This window comes from Sphaerodactylus townsendi, linkage group LG16 (assembly GCF_021028975.2).
Source record: "Sphaerodactylus townsendi isolate TG3544 linkage group LG16, MPM_Stown_v2.3, whole genome shotgun sequence".
Taxonomy (NCBI): Eukaryota; Metazoa; Chordata; class Lepidosauria; order Squamata; family Sphaerodactylidae; genus Sphaerodactylus; species Sphaerodactylus townsendi.
The window spans coordinates 7,944,797-7,961,813 of NC_059440.1; the positions used below are offsets into that span (position 1 = coordinate 7,944,797).

At 45.3% G+C, this 17,017-nt stretch overlaps 1 protein-coding gene across 1 annotated transcript in view; it reads left to right on the plus strand.

Annotated features, from left to right (window-relative positions):
- DOC2B (double C2 domain beta) overlaps positions 1-17,017 on the plus strand; it is a 133,919-nt gene that overhangs the window by 89,657 nt on the left and 27,245 nt on the right. Inside the window, exon 4 of the mRNA XM_048519386.1 lies at positions 1,877-1,951. Within this exon, the coding sequence (XP_048375343.1) occupies positions 1,877-1,951 (75 nt within the window). The remainder of the gene's footprint in view (positions 1-1,876; positions 1,952-17,017) is intronic.

The following is a 17,017-nucleotide window of genomic DNA, read 5'->3' on the forward strand; positions in this document are numbered from 1 at the left end:
AGAAAGCCATTAGCGGCATTATGGAGGTTTTCTTTTCAGACTTCAGAGTGAGAACTCTGCCTCGTTTTTATTACTTATCGGCTGCTACATAATCAAGGTACATTTTCTCCCCGTGCATTTGGCAGTAACCCTGCAACAATAGGAACATATTTGCACATAAGCAATTATCAGGAATGTTGGAGCTCTGTAATTTGGTACCTCAAGAAAGCACAGAGTTACTTAAGCCTAGAATTAATTGTGAGTTGGAACAAACCTAGAATTAGCTGCCAGAACAGCTGCAAGGGTGTGATTAATTATCGAGGTAGTTATTGGATTCCGGCGCCCAGCCCTGCAACCGTTCCGAATACTGATGATTCTTGGCGGAGGGAATCCCTCCTGCCTGCCCATCATATTTTGGAAGGTGGATGCCCCTAGTAGCTCTCTGCCCTCTACCCTTCCTTGAAAGACCTCAAGGGGACACACATGGGGTTCTCTCCACTATTTTGGGTTGGATTTCAACAACAATTGTCGATGGGGTGCTGTGTGGTTTCCGGGCTGTATGGCCATGTTCTAGCAGCATTCTCTCCTGACTTTTCGCTTGCATCTGTGGCTGTCGTCTTCAGAGGATCTGATAGTAGGAAAGAAGAAGAGAAGAAGAAGAGTTTGGATTTATATCCCCCCCCCCTTTCTCTCCTGCAGGAGACTCAAAGGGGCTTACAATCTCCTTGCCCTTCCCCCCTTCTCACAACAAACACCCTGTGAGGTAGGTGGGGCTGAGAGAGCTCCGAGAAGCTGTGACTAGCCCAAGGTCACCCAGCTGGCGTGTGTGGGAGTGCACAGGCTAATCTGAATTCCCCAGATAAGCCTCCACAGCTCAAGTGGCAGAGCTGGGAATCAAACCCGGTTCCTCCAGATTAGATACATGAGCTCTTAACCTCCTACGCCACTGCTGCAATGGTTCTTTCCCCCACCCTGGACACTCCAACAAGTATATATACTCCACTTGCTTTCCATTCCTACTATCAGATCCTCTGACGATGCCAGCCACAGATGCAGGCAAAACGTCAGGAGAGAATGCTGCTAGAACACGGCCATACAGCCCGGAAACCACACAGCACCCCAGTGATTCCGGCTGTGAAAACCTTCGACAACAATTGTGAATCTTTCTTTCAGTCCTTTCCAATGGTGGGAAAAATGTTTCCTTCGATTGTCTGCATGATAATATGTTGAATCTTGTTAGTTGGGAGGGGGGAAATGACTGCAGTTCCATCTTCAGTGGGAGGAACCCATGTGATAACTGGAGTTTTTGGTTCAATTACTGCATCTAAACAAAATTTGGTAATGTACCTTACCAAGAATAAAACTCCCTGGGTCTTACAGGTGCCACTGGAGTCAAACTTTTTTTTCTCATGCCTTACCCTGATTGAAGTTTTGAATTTCTTTTCTCTGCCTTCTTGTTTAAATTCTTGGCTGCTTCTGGGTTTACCTCCAGGCAGCTGGGCCTAACTCTCATGCAGGATCATATTTGGGGGGAAAGTCCAAATTCAGTTCTCTCTCTCAGTTCTCAAGTCAGAAAGTGCATATTTCTACTGGGAAGTTAGTATTTTTCTCCTGCGATCCTGGGTCTGCTCTGTGACATTAATGCATTTCATGTATTTCCCTTGGTACAATAACAGCTAGCTCTCAGGAAAAGCAACATAATCATTAGACAGACACGGGTGCTGCTGTGTAAACAGGAGCAGATAAATTGGTTTTGCCTGGAATAAATCAGGCAGAGACACTGCTAGCTCTGCATAGCAAAAAGGCAGTTGGGCCTGATAATAGCTGGAACTTCCCCTGATAATCTGATCTTTCTCTCTCTCTCTCCCTCTCTCTCTGTCTCTCTTGCTCTCTGAAGGGCCTGAAGCCTATGGACCATAATGGGCTGTCTGATCCCTACGTGAAATTGCACTTACTTCCCGGTGCCAGTAAGGTGAGTTCTTCCCTTTCCTTTATTTACACTCGGCTAGAATCAAACACAAAGGTTTTCCTCCACAGGTCATCCTCCTCATGGAAACGACGGCTGTCGCTGTCCAGCGTGGCGGCTGCTGCAAATTTGAGCAAGGTGAAAATAGTCTGGGCTACAGAGCAGCAATAAGTAGTAGGAAAGGTTTCTGCAGAGCTTCCAAACATTTGATGCACTTGACATAACTCTGGGTTGTTTGTGCCGCCCACCACGCTGTACAGCAGGCCAGGGTGCAGAGCCATAGTGAGGGGGAGCTGTGTCCAGGGCATGTGTGCGCCCTGTGCCCTGCCACGCCCCCGCCACGCTCCCGCACCAACATGCACACACCCTGTCCCCTTGGCGCTTCGCCTCTGCCGGGATGATGTGTTGATTCTATTTATGCCGCACACTGTCCAAGTTGCTCTTAGAATCTTCATACAGGAATGCTTTGGTCTGTGGGTGTGTGAAGGGCAGCACTGATGGGCAGTGGTGGGATCCAAAAATTTTAGTAACAGGTTCCCATGATGGTGGGACTCAAACAGTCGCGTAGCACCAATGGGGCTAGGTGGGGCACAATGGGGGCGTGGCCGGGCATTCTGGGGGCGGGGCATTAATAATTTCTCTGTTACTGTAAAAAACTCTTCCTATAAAAAAAAGTTCCTAATTTCCAGCTGGTATCTTTCTGTCCATAATTTAAACTCATTCTAGCAAGTCCTATCGTCTACTGCCAACAGAAACAACTACTTCTCCTCTAATTGACTGCCTGTCAAATACTTAATACTTTCAAATACTCAATTTTGTTTCTAGAAATCAAAAGGAGGATACTTTCCTTAAACAAGGAACTTTACCATCTTTCTAAAACATGTTTTTAAAACAGCCCAACAGGGAGAATGATCCCGTTTTCTACCTTCGACTAACCAGCCACATAGGAAACAACAGGACTTTGTGATTTTTGGACCTAATGGAATTTCTAATGGAAAAGCGGACCCAATTAGTAACCCCCTCTCGGCACACACAAATAATTAGTAACCCACTCTCGGGAACTGGTGAGAACCTGCTGGATCCCACCTCTGCTGATGGGCCATACCCAGCCCAGGTTCTAAGGGTCTTACTTCTATCAGTGAGGGGCAGAAGAAATGATGGGATAAAGAGGTTGAGAAAGGACAGGATTCAAACATGATAGAACCGCTGGGAGCCTGCAGCACACACTGGATAAGGAAAGAAGTGTTTGGATTTATACCCTGCTTTACTCAACGGTGAAGAATCTCAAAGCTGCCTACAAACTCCTTCCCTTCTTCTTCTTCTTCTTCTTCTTCTTCTTCTTCTTCTTCTTCTTCTTCTTCTTCTTCTTCTTCTTCTTCTTCTTCTTCTTCTTCTTCTTGTTCTTCTTCTTCTTAGCTTTCTTCTTTCTTCTTTCTTGGCTAGCCTGGCCCCAGCTGGCCTACCTTCCTTTCTTTCTTTCTTCTTCTTCAGTGCCCTGGCCTGGCCCTGGCCCTGGCCTAGCCCTGGCCTGGCCTGGCCTAGCTGGCCTGGCCCCAGCTGCCACAACAAGGACACCTTTGGCCAAGGGGTAGGTGGGGATTGAGAGGAGTTCTAAACAGTAGAACTTCCAGGTGACTAGCCCAAGGTCACCCAGCAGGCGTCATGTCAAGGAGTGAGGAATCAAGCCTGGTTCTCCAGATTAGAGTCCAGCTGCTCGTAACCACTACCCACGCTAGTGTTCCTGGAGGCTAAGGAATTACTTCCTCCCCAAAGATGTTTCCAGATGGGAGGCCTACATGGCACCTACCTTTCTGTCCTTGGGTGCCGCCCCAAGGCATTTCTTTTACCTAGGCTCTTAATTGAGGGAGTTCCATCTTTTGCAGCTGTTGGGAGCCAGCAAGGTGTAGTGGTTAAGAGCAGGTGCACTCTAATCTGGAGAACCGGGTTTGATTTCCTGCTCTGCCACTTGAGCTGTGGAGGCTTATCTGGGGAACCAGATTAGCTTGAGCACATGCCAGCTGGATGACCTTGGGGTAGTCACAGTTCTTCGGAGCTCTCTCAGCCCCACCTACCTCACAGGGTGTTTGTTGTGAGGGGGGAAGGGGAAGAAATTGTAAGCCCCTTTGAGTCTCCTTACAGGAAAGGGGGGATATAAATCCAAACTACTCCTCCTCCTCTTCCTCCTCCTCTTCTTTTTCTTCTGTATCCCACCTCTGGAGCAGGGGATTATAATCTGGAGAACCGGGTTTGATTCCTCAATTTTTTACCTGAGTGGCAGAGGCTTATCTGGTGAACCAGATGTGTTTCCACACTCCTATACTCCTGCTGGGTGAACTCTCTCAGCCCCACCTGCCTCACAAGATGCCTGTTGTGGGGAGAGGAAGGGAAAGGAACTTGTAAGCCACCTTGAGTCTTTTTACAGGAGAGAAAGGTGGGGTATAAATCCAAACTACTCGTCCTCCTCGTCCTCCTCCTCGTCCTCCTCCTCCTCGTCCTCCTCCTCCTCCTTCTTCTTCATGTTCTTCTTCATCATCATCATCATCATCATCTTCTTCTTCTTCTTCATGTTCTTCTTCATGTTCTTCTTCTTCTTCATCATCATCATCATCTTCTTCTTCTTCTTCATGTTCTTCTTCTTCTTCTTCATCATCATCATCATCATCATCTTCTTCTTCTTCTTCATGTTCTTCTTCATGTTCTTCTTCTTCTTCTTCTTCTTCTTCTTCTTCTTCTTCTTCTTCTTCTTCTTCTTCTTCTTTACTTCTTCTTCTTCTTCTTCTTCTTCACCATGTGGTCTTAGCCTTCTGGCACACTGAGGGACAATTTTAGGGAGATAATTTTAGGCTGCTGCATGTTGCTTTTTTTGCAGTTTGTTTTATGCCCTGGCATATCTGTTTAAAATAAGAAATATTACAAGCAAACACACACACACACACACACACACACACACACAGAACTAAGAATCTCCCCCATCCCTCTTTTTATCTTGATTGTGAATCTTTGAACTCGACTCCCCATGTTCCCATCTGAAGTCCTATCCCCAAGTGTGTCTTCTTTAGCCTCCCACGTCTGCTACAAACCCCCCATTTCTCCCAGCGATGGTGGTTTAGTGTCTTCGAGATGCCGTGATCACCAGAAGTTGGAAGTCATTTGTATATTAGGATGTCAGTTTGTAAGACACCGTTGAGGTTTTCTTAATTAACGCTGCTAACGTGCTCAGGGGGGGGGAAAAAACTTCCCCAAATTGTATGCTGGGGTATTTTCATACCACATTCATGCCAAATTCTAATTTGCCTTCTTGGAGTAGAGAAACGTTCCACGCACACACAGTCGCAAAAGACGTTGTGTTTCATAATACCCAGACACCCAGAACCGAAGAAATGCGGCTTCCCTCATCAAGAAACAGAGAATTGTCCCTTTATGACCCGGAGTCCCGAAGACATTTGTAAAATGTTTTTCCAACGATTTACCACGATGTATATATCAGCAGAGTTTAAAAGCGAACTACTCTGGGCAGATAGAGAGGCCTAGTGGTCTTCTTGCACTTTCTGCAGCCTCCCACCACTGTTGAGAAAGGGCACTCTCCATAGAGATGTTCTTTCCATGGGAAGGATTTTACTTTAGCAGTTACGCGGTTCACACAAGTCCTATTCTATACAAGACTATAAAACCATACAGAACTCTTCCAGTAAGGAACAAAGTTGGAACACACACACACACTCTGAACTCAACTCTCTCTATCTCTGAACTTAGCATATACAATGCTTTGGTACTTATACATTCAAAAAGGATACCTCCCCCCCCCGCCCCAGCAACAGCCTCTCATTGGTCTAGAGCAGGGGTCTGCAGCAGCTGGCTCTCCAGATGTTCATGGACTACAAATCCCATCAGCCCCTGCCAGCATGGCCGGGGTAGGCCATGCTGGCGAGAGCAATGATGGGAAAGGTAATCCATGAAGACATCTGGAGAGCATGATTCTAAACCCTGATCTAAGTCTGGATGAACTCACCAATCATGTTAAAGGTTAGCTGCTACTTCACCCTAGACTTACTGTCTCCGGCCTTGCTGTGTTGGCAAACTTCTGCTAACTAGGAGATGACCCTTTTGCGAACCTTTATTTATTTTTATATATATATCATGACTTACCACGATGTATAGCCATACGCATCCCCTCCAAATGATTTCTGGCTGCCATTTTGTTATTTCTCTCTTCCCCTCTCCTTTTTGTTGAAGAATGTTGTTTCTATGTTTCGCAACAGAGTGCTGCAATTCTTTGCATCTTTGCAGTCCCTCCTTCAATGATTATTCGTTCCCCACCCCAAATAAAGAACCCTGCAGGAAAACCAGGTGAGAGGCAAGGAATGAGCTAAAAAAAATAGCATGGAGGAGGAAGGCAGGAAGGCAGAGAGGTGTGAGAAACATCTTAAAACAGTGGTGGCGAACTGTTGGCACTCCAGATGTCATGGACTACAATTCCCATCAGCCCCTGCCAGAAATTGGCCATCCTAGCAGGGGCTGATGGGAATTGTAGTCCATAACATCTGGATTAGCAAGGATCCACCACCACAATCTTAAAAAAAAAGAATCACACACAGGCAGAGTGGAAACCCCTTGAGTTTTGAAAACGCGTTTTCCAACTAAAAAAAGAATTGTTTTAAAAGGGCACCCATTTAAAACGTTTTGAGGCTGAAAATAAAATGTTTTGGTGTAGAAACAATGCAGAACTCCACAGAGGAAGCGTTCTGTTTCCTGCCTCCAAACGTTTTAAAGTGTCTGTGCTGAAAGGACCATCATTTAACATATATAATTGTGGATCTGAGATATTTTGCTACCCCAAAAGCATCTGTGAAGAGGTAGATCCCCTCCGGGGATATGAGAAGGGTAAAAAGTAAAATGAATGACTAGGAAGGAGCAGTAATAGGCAAACCACCTTGAAAACAGTCTGCCTAATAAACATCATGATGTGAGGCATCACACTGGAGTGGAGTCAGTAACGTTTGTGAAAGGTATCTTTTATGAACAGGGGATCAACAGGAGGGTTACCTTTCCTACATTCTTTAAATATTTTTGTTTGGATCAGTTTTTTTGGGGGGGGGAGGGAACCTCATGGGGCATATTGTATCTCCCTGCAGTTTTGAGCACTCCATTGGGAAGATCAATAGATTTCTGGATTGTTTTGTACACCTGTGGCTTTTTCATTGTCTACTGAAATAAAATCTTAAGAGGGAAGTGGCTGTATTTTAGGAACGTCGTTTAGTAATGTGCAGGTGACAGAGGGCATTCTAGATCCCCCCCCCCCCCCCCCCGGGCAACTGGAGTAGAAATTATTTCCCATCAACATAAGCAGTAAATAATACCACTTCTGGTTACCCTAAACTACTACCTGTGCATGTGTGTGGGGTGTGTGTGTGTGTGTAAAGTCCTGTCAAGTTGCAGCAAACTGATGAGAACCCAATAGAGTTTTCAAGGCAAAGACTTTGGCCCCTTCCGCACACGCAAAATAATGCATTTTCCAACCACTTTCACAACTGTTTGCAAGTGGATTTTGCTATTCCGCACAGCTTCAAAGAGCACTGAAAGCAGTTTGGAAGTGCACTATTCTGCGTGTGCGGAATGAGCCTAACAGAGGTTGTTTGCCACTGCCTTCCTCGGCATAACAACCCTGGTATTCCTTGGTGGTCTTCCATCCAAGTACTAACCAGGGGCAACACTGTCGTCCATTACATCGGAATTCTGTGCTTGACCTCTCTGAATCGTGCACTGAGAGACACTAGGGCCCCTTCCGCACATGCAGAATAATGCACTTTCAATCCACTTTCAGTGCACTTTGCAGCTGGATTTTACTGTGCGGCATACCAAAATCCACTTTCAAACCATTGTGAAAGTGGATTGAGTGTGCGTTATTCTGCATGTGCAGAAGGGGCCTCAGTTCTGCATTCTGAAAAAAATTGTGCCAATGAAGCAGATGTACATTAACTTAATGCTAATTCTACATTTAATTTAAAAAAACACTGTTTTGCTTGGCATATCCTGGTTTTACGAGTGCAGAATTGTTCTTTCTGGTTGTCTCTTTCCATATGTTGTTTGTGTGAGGGTTTTCATTCATTCCACCAGTTTTTGTTGCTGGTGTTGGCCAATTTGTTTGTTCCTGTTGCCGCTTTTGTTTTTTTTCAAAGCCAGTGCGCTCCGTTTATATGTTGCACGCTGCTGCCGAAACGACGTTGTCTCTGAAGTAGAACCAATGAATTAGGAATCTCAGTTATTCAGGTTTTTCTATTTCCAGCATTTCCACAGAGTGTGTTTGCCGCTGCATGTGCATCTTTCCTTATCTTTATACTATTGATACACAAGAGTAGGTGGATAAGGTAGTCTGAATGCAGTTGCATGTACCATTGTAACCAGATTTTTTTTGTGATGTTTCACCAAAGCACATCATGTGCAGTAGCACATGCTATGCATCGGTGAAACACTGTTTCCCCCCCCTACATTTATGCTGAATAACAGTTTATACATAGTCTAACCCTCATTGATGCAGCTGGCCTCCACTCGGGCCAGGACCTTCACAGCCCTGGCCCCTGCCTGGTGGAACACTCTTCCTCCAGCTGTCCGGGTCCTGCGGGACCTTGGCGAGTTCCGCAGGGCCTGTAAGACACAGCTGTTCCACCGGGCTTTTGGAGTGTCCAGCCGCTGATAAGTTCCCCATTTTACTCTCCTGTGTTTGGGGTCCCTTACCATCTATGGGACCCTTTCCCCCCTCTCTTTGGGAGGGTTTTTTAATAAGGGTTTTATTGCTGACGCCGTTTTAATATATTGACCGCTGTGTTTATTTTAATGGGTTTTTAATTGTATATGTTATATATTTATGTTGTTCACCTACCTAGATGTCCCTTCTGAGGTAGGCGGCATATAAACTTTCCGGGACATAGAAAGATAAATAGACAGACAGACAGACAGACAGACAGACAGACAGACAGACAGACAGACAGACAGACAGACAGACAGACAGACAGACAGACAGACAGACAGACGAAAGACAGACAGACAACAGACAGACAACAGACAGACAGACACAGACAGACGACAGACAGACAGACAGAGACTGTCTAAAGCTGGATTTGATTTAAGAAAATATAGGCCATTATGTACTTGTGGTCTGCCCTGCAGATAGTGAGTATATATTCCCTTCAGGTCAGATTCTCAGTTATGCACATGCTTTCCCCGCTCCCGCACTCATTGTGCTACAGATCAGATCATCCCCGTGGTTTCCGAAAGTGGATAAAGCATGACTTTTTCAATGTATTGTCGAAGGCTTTCATGGCCGGAATCACTGGAGTGCTGTGCGGTTTCCGGGCTGTATGGCCGTGTTCTAGCAGCATTCTCTCCATACATCATACATATACATATGTATACATATACATATACTATACATCAAGGGAACCACTGACCGCATAGGAAAACTGATGAAGAAACATAACTTACAAACAATCTACAGACCCACTAGGAAAATTCAACAAATGCTACGTTCAGCAAAGTATAAGAGGGATCCTCTAGCTACTGCAGTGAGTTCACCGTGCCTACCAATGCTAGCTATGGAGCAGACCCCGTCTACATAGCCGGAACCACCCAAGACGCGAAAGCTCTCAGACAAGAATCAAAGAACATCAACAGGGCCAAATCATCTCAACAACACCAGTTCTGAGGCATGGCCACACACTCACATTCAAAACGGCAAAAGTGATTCCTTTCCCGCCCCCATCATATTTCAACACCTGAGTCTAGATTAAGAGGCGCTTCCATACTTAATGGACGTGTATATGAGTAACCTGGAGAGAGACAGAATCAGATATTCTAGTTAAGCATCACCTCTTGGTTTTTAAGAATATCATAAATGTTCAGGTCGTATTGCAAAGCCACTCCCACCCCCCCAGCCCCCACCCCAGCCAGCTAATTGATAAATGATAGTGGAATTACTTTTCATAAGCACGGCTTCAAGGTCGGGAAGGAGACACTGTTAGAAAATGAAAACTATAAATAACCTTCCTTTGGAGAAGGGTGGGAGCGGAGAGCTCGCCTCCCGTGCTACAGGGTGGATTTGCACAATCATGTACCGCATAAAAGCTTTCAGGTTTTCCGACGAGGGGACTTCTCTCCTCCACACATTCAGCGGGGCCATTTCAGTAACTCCTATAGCAATGGCACGCCACCAGAGAGCACACCTGTGGCTATTTCCCTGCTCAAGCGCATTTGCGTGCCAGCAAAACAGGGTGGGGACAAAAACTGCTTGGAAGAATCCGGAGAGGGGAAAATAGCTCTTGGCAATGGTGAAAAGCATCCATTTGCTGGCAGCCCCCTTCCGTTATAAAACAGGAGTCGGAGTCGAGTTGACTTGCAGAATTAAAAATGGAAAATGCAGTCAGCCTGCTGCCAAGTTTCCTGGAGCGGGCTGCGACGCCGAGTATTCTGAAATATTTCCTGGCCTCCTTACAAGCCAGTTCAGGGTTTGAGATGATTTTGGATTCAAATGAAGAACTGCATTGTGAATATACATATTAAGCACTGGGATTCCCCCCCCCCCCCTAAGCTTGGTTCCCCCTACAGTGCGAACAGGCGGCACAGCACGCCTGAGCACTCCATAGGCCGGGAGTAACAACACACCCTGGGACGTCCTCTTACCTGAAGGAGGGAATAGATGGAGAAAAAGAAAGGAAAATATCAGAGAACAGGAATAAGACACAAGCATATTCCCCGATCTCTCTGGGAATACCTGTGGATAGATTAATTGTAGCCCGGTACCTTTATCTCCTGGTTGAGGCCCGGTGGCGTAGAGCAATCACCTTAGCTAGGTGTAATGCCCTGCCTTCTTCCTTTAGCCTTGGACGCCACCTTGGAATTCCACATAAAGAAAGGAAATGCCCGTGTGGCATGGGTTCTGTGGAAACAGTATCTCATATGCTGTTGAATTGTCCCTTTTATGAGATAGATAGGAAGAAGCACATAATCCCCTTCCTGCATGGAAGTGAAGGCATTACAGATAAACAGAAGGTTATATATCTTTTAAACAGCCACAACTATGAGCTGTTGGAAGCGGTGGCTAAATTTTTTAATGGTGTCATTTTAACTCGTCAGAAGTTGTAAAGGCTGTTATTATCTTGCAATGTTAAGGTTAAACTATTTATATGCCATTAAAGGTATTCGAAATCGAAATCGACACAAGAATAGGAAGGAAGGAAGGAAGGAAGGAAGGAAGGAAGGAAGGAAGGAAGGAAGGAAGGAAGGAAGGAAGGAAGGAAGGAAGGAAGGAAGGAAGGAAGGAAGGAAGGAAGGGAGGGAGGGAGGGAGGGAGGGAGGGAGGGAGGGAGGGAGGCAGGCAGGCAGGCAGGCAGGCAGGCAGGCAGGCAGGCAGGCAGGAAGGAAGGAAGGAAGGAAGGAAGGAAGGAAGGAAGGAAGGAAGGAAGGAAGGAAGGAAGGAAGGAAGGAAGGAAGGAAGGAAGGAAGGAAGGAAGGAAGGAAGGAAGGAAGGAAGGAAGGAAGATTCTTGTCTGTGGCCCCTGTCTTCAGAGATGAAGCTGGCAGCAAAAAAATTTTGGTGGTGGCATCCAAACTTCAAAACTCTTTTCGTAGACATGTTCCACCTGGCACCATATTTTCCCCTGTTCCGGGTCCAGTCAAAGTTTTTTTGTACTCCGGTTGCGGGGTGGATGGGTCAGAGGGCTGTGCGTTAAAAGGCAAAAAATAAGATAAAATACAAGCATCCTCTGTGGATTTTATTTCTACTTCTGTCACCCACAGTCCCTACATATAGCAGATTGGTCATTTTCTCCACATGGGTTTCTTTCTGAAAAGCTGTTCAGAGTCGCCCCATCAGTTAACTCCCTTACTTTTATTTTTTGAGATTATAGAAGAGCTGGGCTGAAGTAACTAGAAACAGGATTGGGGCTTCAGGGTTAAGGCCAAATTCTGCATTCTTGCTGTTTTGATTCCAGTATCATTTCGCTTTTGTGTCTTCCTGGTGAGCAAAGAATCTGGGAGTACACACTCCCCACCCCCACCCATTTGCTGCTGCTTCATGCTGGATTTTTTTTCTGTTAAAAAACAGCATTGTTCCAACTATATTTTTCTATCAACTGCTTATTAATGGCCTACAAGTGGAGTAAACATTGCACAATGTGGCATTCCATAAAGTGGAGAAACAATGAACGTGAGACGGACTGAAACCTACAACATCATCTGAAACTTGAAATGAGGCAAAAATAGCAATGTTGGGACTTCTCAACATCTCAATGTTGCCTCCCTTGGCCTTGATGTTGTTTTTATTGATCAGCAGTCCAGTTTTCAGGTCTGCGCTCCTTGAAGACCCTGTTCCTGCAGAGCAATTTGAAACTCTTTCCACCTGCGAAGGAGTCTTTTCTCCGTTTTCCCTGCTTCAGATTCACAACAATGGCAGAAGTAACCCAATATCAAACGTTAAGAGAGGGAGAGCTTTTTGAAACCCGGGGGTCAGGAGAGGAACAAAGTCTAAAGAAACCCACGGCGGGATTTTCAGTTCAAGCTCCCAATAAATCAGAGAGCCCGCCGAGGGAGGCTGTATTAAGAAGAGATTGACAGGCCTCACAAGCGGCTGCAAACTCAGCCCCGGCGAGCACTGTGCGGCGTGCAGTACAGAAATACAAAAAGAAAAATGTGTTACGAAAGTTCCTGCAGTTAACAACAACAGTATGTGGTTGTGGGTTTTGCAGAGTGCAAAGGGACGCACCAGAGCTGGGGATGGTCTTGAATGTCTCATCCCTTTTGTTTTAACCTGAAAAAAAACACCCTGTGTTGAGTTCACTTCTCCCTGGTATGATTCAAAACGAAAAGTGTTTATTTTCTCAGTGTCCTGCTTCTTTGCATGGATTTTGTTCCTATTGGCTTTGATCAGGCGGAACGATTTCACTGATGGAAGAGATGTCTGTCAGTGGAGCAGACTTTCCTTGCCTGCAGCCTCCTGCTACAGCCCAAAATGTTCCCAAAAATTGTGCTCCTGGGGAGGGACACAGCATGATGGAGAAGGTCAGCAGCAGGAGGGGGGAAACTGGCAAAAACTGCACCTGCCGTTCCATTTTGCTGAAATTTGGCTTGGGATCCAACCCCGTTCCTGCACCAATCTGCATCTTATTAGACATCCATTGCACATATTAATGACTTATAAAAATGTACCGCACACGGTCACAATACAAACAAATTGACAAAACCAACAGTGCCAGTGGAGAAATGAAATGCTTGACATTAGTGTAAATGAATACGGTAGGAAACAAAGCAGGGAATGTTTGCTCATCCCTTATTGCACGTTTGTGGGGTGGGGTCCCTCTCAGGGTTGGCTGAATCACCTGCCTGTGGGGTTTACCAGCAAAGTTAGCTCCTAGAGTCTTTCATTTTTACTTTCCACATTTGCACATAGAGGACTGCCCTCCAGGAAAACATCAAGTTGAAGGCTACCCCCAATGATCTCAGGCCGAATTCCCACTGAAAATTTAATCTAGGTACAACCAACCCCTTCCGCACACACAAAATAATGCGTTTTCAAACCACTTTCACAACTGTTTGCAAGTGGATTTTGCTATTCCGCACAGCTTCAAAGAGCACTGAAAGCAGTTTGTAAGTGCATTATTCTGCATGTGCGAAATGAACAGTTTCAAAAGAATTGGCACCTTTTTATCCAGGTTCCAACATCCTCGCTGCAGCATGTTTCTAGTGAACACATCTAGGCCTGCCCCTTGGGGTGGGGGGGGTGCCTGCTGTCAGGGGTGCAATTGTTAAGCTAGCAGCACCAAAATTTCAGAGTGTCTTTAGGAGACCCTCATGATGATACCACCCAGATTTGGTGAAGTTTGGCTCATGGGGGCCAAAGTTATGGACTCTCAAATGTGTAGCCCCCATCTCTGATTACCTCCCATTGGAGTGTTTTTTTCAAAAAGGTGCATATACAAGCAGGTCCAGGAAAATCCCGTGATGGGGGGGGGGGGCGCCAGAAATGAGACTGATCTGTGTTCGGCTGTGAGGAGATCTCGAGGGCCCCTGGATATTTTGGGTGACTATCCCAGGATTAATCGCCAGTGAGGAAATCACTTTTAGTGACATCGACTCTTGGGAATCAAACCTGGTCAATTTGCATAGCCCCGCCTCTCCATCTGCACAGTTTCATCCTAGGTTAGATTTCTCAGTTGGGATGTATCAGTATGGGTGTCTTTCATTTCTTTTTGTGCTGATTGGCAGTGAGCATTTTTATTTTTCATCCGCTTGTATTCTTTGTTACATTCCGCATTTCAGTTTATCTTTATGCTTGAGGCATGTGTAGTTTTTACACCCTTTCTATTTATCTGTTTATTTTATTATATTCACTAGCAGTAAAGCCCGCTGTAGGGTAAACAATACAGCAAGCCTAGATAGGGCAAGGGCAGGGGACTGATTGGAGGACTGGGGGGGCTGCCGGGGGTGGGGTGGGAGAGTCTGGAGGGCTTTCGCAGCCCCGGAGCAGGGATGGAATGTCCTCTGCCAATGGGGAACCAGGACTCACTTTATGAGTCCTGCTCCCTTATTGGTGGAGGGTTCATCGTCGGACGTTCCATCTCTTAGCTTTTTATTATCGGTAAGATTTGTACCCCACCTTTCTCTCCAATGGGGACCCACAGCGGCTTATATAATTCTCCTCTCTTCCATTGTATCCTCACAACAACTTTGTGAGGTAGGTCAGGCTGACGAAGTGTGTTTGACCCAAGGTTTCCCACGAGCTTCCATGGCCTCTGATCTCCCAGATATTATTATTATTATTATTATTATTATTATACATATAACAACACAGCACAAGTGTCTGGTTATTATTATTATTATTATTATTATTATTATTATTATTATTATTATTATTATTATCATCATCATCATCATCATCATCATCATCATCATCATCATCATCATCATTATCATTATCATTATCATTATTATTTTGCTGTCAAGTCACATCTGAATTATGGTGACCCCTTGGTTGGGTTTCCAAGGCAAGAGACATTCAGGGGTGATTTGCCATTGGGGTGTTGTGTGGTTTCTGGACTATATGGCTGTGTTCTAGTAGCATTTTCTCCTGATGTTTCACCTGCATCTGTGGCTGGCCTGCATCTGTGGCTGGCATCTTCAGAGAAAATGCTACTAGAACACGGCCATACAGCCTGGATACTACACAACACCCAGTGATTGCCGCCGTGAAAGCCTTCAACCAGTTTGCCGCCCCCCTCACCCTCCGCTGTGTGCACCCTCACTGCCCACTTACCTGCTGCAGAGGAACTTCTTGTGGGGGTGGAGGTGGGCAACGGGTCCTTGCCGCCACTGCTCTGAAAGCCCCCTCACACCCCTGGGAAAGGGGGTGACGGGGCTTTTAGCACCTTGTAGTAGCCGGGCTTTTAACAACCGGTTCTCCGAACTGAACAAAAAATTAGGTACCAGTTTTACCAAACTGGTGCGAACTGCTGAATCCCACCACTGCCTTCGGCTATACATTGATTTGCCATGGCTAGTCCCTCGCTACACCACAGTATTCACAAATGGATGCTGATTTTTAACATCTATTTTACTACAGGATTTAACTACTTTGATTGAGGAGGAAAGACAGCTCCAGTTTCATCCCAAAGGCAAAGGAATGCTAAACGAAACTCCAATTTTGGTATCAAACCAGACTCGTTGCCAAATTTGGTAACATTCTTATTCCTCCGTCACACCCCAAGTCTGACTGAAGTTTGAACGGTTATATATTAAGAGTTGCTTCAGGTTCTTTGGGCCTTAGTTTTAAACTTTTAAAAGTATTTTGGAAGATCTTTGGATTAGAAATGTTATCCCTGGTTGATTTAAGCATTTTAAATTTTATTGTTATTTGGTTTTGGTGGCTTTTACGCTTTGTTTAATGTGAGTGGCTTTGGGAGTAATATCTACGGAAAAGCAAAATCTAAATGTTCCAAAATAAAGTAAGCCACTCAGAGCCCCTAAACCAGTTCTTCGTTAACTGCAGGGGACACACACTGGTTAAAAAAAGAGTCTTATATGACTGAATAGACTGTATGCAGTTTTGCATTTCCACCAATAAATGACATTGCTGTTGGCTTCAGAAGAGAACAGTGATTCCCTCCCTAATTTCAGACTCCCACCCTGATCTGTAGGCTGTACTGACCCCAGAACAAAGTTTGGGTGGGGGGGTCAACGGACCAGAGCTGAAAAAGTCCTGATTTGCACAGTTTGTGAATGGGTGGATATGTGTGTGTGTTTGTAAAGTGAAGTCAAGTCAAGTCGCAGTCAACTTAGGGCAACCTTATAGGGCAGGAGTGACCAACCTCCTCCAGATGTTCATGGACTACAATTCCCATCAGCCCCTGCCAGCATGGCCACTTGGCCATGGGGTTTTCAAGACAGCCAGAGTTCAGAGGGGTTTTGCCGTTGTGTGCCACTTCGGAGCAACCCTAGCAATAAAACTGCTTAAGGGTGAGAGATTCTCTGTTTTAATTGCACAAAAAGTCTCGTGTGTGTGTTGGGTATGGAGGTGGTTATTCCTTTCGACAACATTAAATCAATGCAATCAACCATTCCTGCAATCAGTAGAAAATCACCCACAGCCTCAATTAGATAAAGCTTTAAAATGAACCATTAAATCAGAGGCAAAAAAAAAAAGGAGTTTAAAAACAGTACATTATTTTATTAGAGTTTTTTAAAAAATGCGTTAACTGGCCATCAGGTGTGCCGAACCCCTCTGAGCAATTTTATTGCCAAGGGTATTACTATTTTTGGTTGCCCTCAACATCTCCAAAGAGCGCTAGGCAAAGAAGACTACACAGGTAGAAAAGCTAGACAGAATTTGATAGATGCTTGAAATCTGACAGGTTTCTTGTAGAAGCAGTCATTTTAAAAAAATCACCTGCAAATTTAGGAGTGCAAGGTATCCTCTCCCCAAGAACTTTGAGCATCTTCCCAAGATCATGTTAATTGCTTAATTGATGCTGGAGCAGCAGTGGCATAGGAGGTTAAGAGCTCGTGTATCTAATCTGGAGGAACCGGGTT